Consider the following 6,838-nt stretch of genomic DNA (forward strand, 5'->3'; position numbering starts at 1 on the left):
GGGCGCTTCCCCAACACACACACACATTCACAGTTCTCCCTTGAAGCAGGTCACGAGACCCTTGGGTGAGAGGTGCGCTGATCTCCGAAGATGGAGAATCTGAACAAGCAGGCCTGGCCCAGTCTCCCTGGCTTCCTACGTCGCTGCCCCTGCTACATGCCCTCAGCCCTGCTGTATTTCATCCTGAATATCCACTCACCCTCAAACCAGCATAAACCCCCACAGACGTAACCATTTGTTTAGGAAGGGTGCTGTGTCACCTGCAACTTATTAACTAAGTGTTTATGCCTTTCTCTTGTTAACTTATGTGTTGTTATAGAAGCTTAAGCCCTGGACATAGGATGGGTAGAGAGGACAGTCTTATTCCTCCACGAGAAACGAACACAAACAGGTATATTGACACCACTCATTAACACGTATTGACCTCCGCACTGTGACTAAATACCGGGGTATTTTTTCCATCCATTCAACTCTCCAGTCAATGCTTCAAAATGATTTCTAAGCTGGTCTTTAACAAAATTATGCACAATGAGTGGAAAGAGGGATCTAAAAATAAACTACTTCCTCTGAAGTGGAGGCTGTCGCTGGACGAACAGATCATTGCTTAAGGCTTTGGGGTCCCGAATTACACAAGGAAAAATTACACTGGAGTGTTCCCAAAGTCTCTTCGGCTTTAGAAACCGTCTCTCCAGTTGCCTGAGTCATCCAGTTTCTGTACTGTGACCCACCTAGAGCACACTGTGGTCCTCACACCCAGGTGTCTGGGACCTAGCCAAGCATTTCTCTCTTCGTCAGATAGTTCTACCCGAGTGAGAGCCATATACGTTATGAACTTGAACTCCAAGGCTGGACACAGTGAGTAGAACCCAATAGAGATGAGTCCCTCACATACCAGCTACTGCTGGAGGACCACAGAGACTTAGATCTGGGGGAGAACTGGGGGTCAGCACAGTGAAAAGTGAGACAGAGGCCAAAGGTGCGCAGAGACTCGACTGGGCATATTTGGTACAAAGTAATTTACTATCAAGGAGAAAGGTTCGATAGGTCTTTAAGATAATGTACACTGTTAAAATTTAAAAGTATTAGAATGAAAGTATGTCACATTTTATTAGTCTGTTTTACAGTAGTATAGTAATATTTCATTCCAAAAAGTATTTAGGATGGCTTAGGCTAAAATATAAAATTAAGATAAAAATTGATTAGAAAGATTATTTAGGTAAAATAGAAAAATATATGTTTGTTTTTGAGACTGAACTCACTCTGTCCAGGCTAAAGTGCCATCGTGTCACCATAGCTCACAGCAACCTCAAATTCCTGGGCTCAAGCAATCCTCCTGTCTCAGCCTCCTGAGAAGCTGGGACTGCAGGTGGCCACCACAATGCCCAGCTGATTTTCCTATTTTCGGTGAGATTTTTCTCATCTTTGCTCAGGCTGGTCTCAATCTCCTGAGCTCAAGGGGTCCTCCCACTGTGGCCTCCCAGAGTGTTAAGATTCTAGGTGTGAATCTTACAAGGGTACATGTGAAATTCACACCTATAATCTTAACACTCTGGGAGGCCACAGTGGGAGGATCCCTTGAGCTATATAAATGTCTTAACACGATAACTAAGAAAATGCCATGAAGGCTATGTTAACCAGTTTGATGAAAACATTTCAAATTGTATATAAAACCAGCACTTTGTACCCCGTGATTGCATTAACATACACAGCTATGATTTAATAATAAAAACAACAAAAAGATACAGGTGTGAGACACATGGCACCCAGCTGAGGAATGCATTCTCTTTTATGCCAAAGGCATATTTACCTTTTGGTTAGAAATAGATGATCTTATTATTATTTACTACTGAAACAGAAGTACTAAAAGTACTTTATTCTAAAAGCATGATTTGTGGATATATTTGGTATAGTTAACAGGTTTGGCCTTAATCATCACAGACTGAAACTCAGCTTAGATGTCAACTTTGCAGGCAGTTTATTTTGGACTAGCCCCAGGAAAACCACATTCTTATATCCTTTTAACATGAAAAAAAAAATCACCTAATGGGAGGATTTCTAAGGAATCCATCTCTCCAGGCATCTGCTATGTTCTTTACTTCCCACTGGATAATCAATCAGGACATAAAAATGAAAAAAGCTCATTTGCTATATTCAGACCACATTTTGCCAGGGAGTTAAACGATTTCCAACAGCTGTAAGTGTGACTCAGGAAAAAACCTGAGCATAAGAGAATCAACCACTAAACGGGGCAAGAGATTGTTCATAATCATTATTATCTCTCTAGAACACTTAATATGTGTGGAGTAGACAAAGGGAAAATCACTGGCTTCCAATTCAGTCAGAATACCATTCAAACCCCATCTCCGGTATTGTACATCTTAGCGACTGTGTGAGAAAGTCACCCAACTTTCCCGAGCGTCAGTTAAATCAAGATGTTCATGCCAAGTTTAGGTCAAGAGAAGGTTCACTGAAATGCAAGTTCATCTTCATATAATCAAGGAAATATAAAATGACAGTGACTAAGAGGACAGAAAGTTATTTCCCTCCCACATGACAAGTTCAAGGCCAGGGTAGGGGGTTCATGGTAACAAAAACCCAGGTTCCTCCTATATTTTTTATTGGTTATTCTTAGACTGGCTTCCAACCTGAAAAATACCTCATGGTGCAAGACAGCTGCTGAGGCTCCTGCCATTGCCATGCACTCTAAGAAGCAGAGGAGAGAAAGGAGGAAGAGCAAAGGAGTCTATTTCCTAGTTAAATCATTCTCTTTAGAGATGCATCTTCAGAGTTAATGACAACAATCCCACTTGCATGTAAGCAAAAGTTAGTCAGGTGGCCATAGGTAGCAGCAAGGGAGCTTGGGGAAATGTAGATCTCAGCTCTAGGTAGCAATGTGCTCAGGTGAGGAATTTGGTTTTGATTATCAGAGAAGTGGAGAGGCTAGATTAGGAGCCAAAGAGCGGCCTCTCCTATCTCACCAATGCTACAGAGGTCACGATGAAAACCAGAATTCCTAAATGGAACAGGCCATTGAGGCAGGGTTGGGCACAGACCTTGAGCTTAGTAACTTACACATCTATTTACCTTCATGTAGTAAGACAGACCTGCTGAGAATGAGACTGCATTGTAATTTCTTTGTATAACTCCCCATATGCACAGACCAGGGTTCTTTGATCTTGGCACTGTTGACATAGATAATACTTTGTCCTTGGAAAAGTGCTGTCCCAGGAAGGACAGGCTGTTTATCAGCACGAGTGGCCTCCACCCACCAGATGCCTGTAACTTCCCACCCCCATTCACAACAACCAAAAATGTCTCCGGTCATTGCCGAGTGATCCTATAGGAGCAAAATCACCCTCAGTTGAGAACTGCAGGCCTGTGCTGGACAGCAGATCGCTCTCCTGCACTGTTTAGGGACTAACGGCCCTTGAGTTCATAGTGCTCATTCCATCACATTGAACCCAGCATGCTGTCTACATCAAATAAAACACAGAGAGGAACCTCAGAATGGAACGTGTTGTATTTGGGAAGGAAGAATTGGAATTCAGGCCACAGACATGGACCAAGTGGTCCTCAGTGAGCCTGAAGAACAAAGAGCAGGATAGGGGTTCTATTAAAAAGGAGAAATGCTATGTATGACAGTGAATGGAAGTTCATTGGCACTAGTAAGGTTTGGGGGGGTTGACAAGCTCTGATTGGGTGAAACTAGTCTTAGCATCATTGCAGGTGGTTTTACTGCTACTAGGTAAAACTGCTTCCAGGTTCTAGTAGGCGGTTCCAGCAGCCAAGCCCCTAGAAAATTATATTTCTGGAGCAATGTCGTGTGCTCTGAATGCTTCTTCCCACTGGGCCCTCATCTTTTAGTTGGGAGTGACAAAAATGACTCGATGTATATGATCGAATTTCATAAAGAAAAGAAGCGAAGATTTTCCCAGTAAACAGCAAATACGCGTGCTAAGTCATACACACAGAATGCAATCAAGAGGTAATTTTAGGGAGAAAAATGTAAGATAAGCGTTTCATTCATTCATTTTACGTATCTACGGAGCAGCTACAATTCACCAAACACCAGTCTGGACCAGGGATATGTGCCAGTGAAGAAAGAGGCCAGACTCTGAGTCTCCATGAAGCCTCTTTTCTGGTGGAGACCCTGGCAGATGGAGACACTGTGATGACACGTCAGGGTGTCGTGTGGCCAAGGAGGTGGCAAGTGTGTGGAGGGGGGTCCGGGAAGGCACTGAGGTGCATCTGAGGCCAAACGGAGAGCTGAGGGTCTCTCTGGAAAAGGGAGAAAAGCAAAAAATGGCAGAGTGCGCAGAGGTAAGGCTGGGAAGAGACCACAGGCAGACGAGGAGTCTGGAAGACTCAGGATAGACTTGGGATTTTAGCCCGAGGAAGCTGGAAATATCATATATCCTCGGGTTTAATGTGGATAGTGGATTCTGCTTATCTTTTTAAAGGATCATTCCAGCAACCACGCACACATTTGACTCTTTGCAGCCAGAGTAGAAGCCAGGAGACCCTCAGGCAGCTCTTGGACTCATCTAAGCAGGAGAGGACGGTAGACAGGAGATGGGGAAGGGGAGTCAGACAGGATGTGTTCCGGAGGGATTCTGCGGGTGGCGCCCACAGGCTTTGCGATGGACACCAGAAACGACCAGTGTGTGCTTTCCAGGCAGCATTACGCAAAGCTTATCTTTGAAGATACATAGTCAGAAAATTGTGTCATGTACATTACTTCTGCGCCTTCTCTCCCTGTCCCGGTACTCGTTTGAAATGGTTTTTAACGTTGTTGATCCGTATGTAATACAATTTGGGGGACAGTGATGCAGACCTAACTGCACCTCTGCTGATCCATAAAGTGATTACGAGGCATTATCAAATATGTTCGTGCCTTTATATTCCCATCCGTGAAATGGAGTTACTCAGCTCATCATCAACCTCATCAACTTAAGGATTAAGAGGAAAACCCACACAATACTTCAGGAGTCCCCATAGAAATACAGACTGTAATTTTTCTGCACAGCTATCCGGTTGTGATGACACCCAAAGGAGATAAACTCCGATTAGTATGGAAGGTTCATCCCCGGAAATCCGAAGTTACTAAGACCACCTTTAAACTTATGTTGGCTTTGTAACACATCCCAGAGTTTCTGCTGCAGTCGGCTGTACTTATTGATTCATTCTTGCTCTCAGGCAAAAGGGATTGATTTCTTTACTTGTGAAATTCAAAATCTCTTGTGCCAACCTTGATCACTCAGTCTCAAAATATGGTTTGACCATCGGTGGTCCCTGGTGGTACAAACTTCTTTCATTGCAATAATTTGAAAAATAGTTCAAATGAACCTCTTCCATTCAAATTCCTTTTAAGTCTATAAAAGCTAATTTATTTCTTGGTGGGATGTACAAAAAGTGGGCACTTAAATACGGGGTAATACTGACACAGCAAGTTATCATTCACGAAACACCCAACCAAATTGGACAAAAACAATACTTAGGAACTTTAGTAGTCAGCCCCATGGCACTCTGCGCTCTGTGTGTGGTGATGACATAAACAAGTTACCCCAAATCCCAGTTGAAGAACAATAAATATAATTGATACCGGAAAATGTCTTATCAGAACAAATGCTCAGGATATTACATAAAAAGAGTACACAGACTGTAACCAGACACTTCATTTCCACCCAAGATCTAGACAGTCAGAGGTAAGAAAGACTTATGCTCCCCCAATTCTTTCACATCCCCCTAAGAATTCTGTTTTATTTTTAAATAGTATTCACGTGTGTTAAAGCACACACTGCACGGTTGTTGCAATACATCACTGTACCAGGGCTTTTGGTTCAGGAATATTATTCTACAATCATTTATGTATTTGAAAGACCTTTCAAAATAATAGTGTTCTTCATAAATTTAATCTTTCAACATTATTATAGATTCCTTAAGTTAAATTTTGATTATAAAACAAAAGAGTATTTCAATTTTAGGGCTAAACTCAGTGTCCATGAAATAAATCTTAACACATATATACTATCATTTTCCCCAAGTTGCTCTGATATTTTTAGCAGACGTTGTAAACTTTACTCATTTGCATAATCTGATTATGAAACCTATGAAACCTACTTTGGACTTCACTAAGAGGGTACGTGTCTATACACACGTACCAAAGAAAAAGATTGATGTTTGGGGGCCGAGGTAAGAAGCGTATTCCACTAAACATAGGAAAGAACATAGCAAAAAAGTTCACACTCTGTTTAGCGTGAGCAAATACTCAGGAATGGAAAGGAGACTGTTTAAATAAAGAATCAAATTATTTTACCAGCAGTTCCTACAAGCAAACCTCGCTGCACACAAAGTAACTTAGGTGTAGAAAGCGTTAAATCCTTGGGCATTTTATATTTTATTTTTTTATCGCAAAATTACCAAAGAGAAAAATGAAGCATCATGTAGAACTTTTGAGACATGCACCTTGACGGCAGTGGTAGATACATAAACTGAATCTGTACGCATATAGTGCACCAGTGTGGATGTTGTGCTTTTGATACTATTCAGCAATTACTCAAAGTATAACCGTTGGTGGAGGTTAGATACATATTGTTTCTCTGTGGTATCTTTGCAACGTCTCTATAATAACTATAAAATTAAGGGTTTTGTTGTTTTTTTTTACATCATTAATACAGTTGAAAGAAACTTACCTTAGAACATTGCTTGTGATTCTGACACCAAACCAGGGAACCATTGTTCTATAAAAAGAAAACACGTATATGTTGGTGACTCATTCCATAATCTTCTAATAGAAAACTACACATACACACACTTAGAATTTTTATACATAATTCAC

The 6,838-nt window shown here is 41.5% G+C and overlaps 1 protein-coding gene across 1 annotated transcript in view; it reads right to left on the reverse strand.

Moving 5' to 3' along the window:
- ANOS1 (anosmin 1) overlaps positions 1-6,838 on the reverse strand; it is a 150,702-nt gene that overhangs the window by 113,475 nt on the left and 30,389 nt on the right. The window contains exon 2 of the mRNA XM_003793042.2: positions 6,693-6,740. Coding sequence (XP_003793090.1) covers positions 6,693-6,740 — 48 coding nt within the window. The remainder of the gene's footprint in view (positions 1-6,692; positions 6,741-6,838) is intronic.

Source organism: Otolemur garnettii, unplaced genomic scaffold (genome assembly GCF_000181295.1).
Source record: "Otolemur garnettii isolate 467f Iridium unplaced genomic scaffold, OtoGar3 scaffold00065, whole genome shotgun sequence".
Taxonomy (NCBI): domain Eukaryota; kingdom Metazoa; phylum Chordata; class Mammalia; order Primates; family Galagidae; genus Otolemur; species Otolemur garnettii.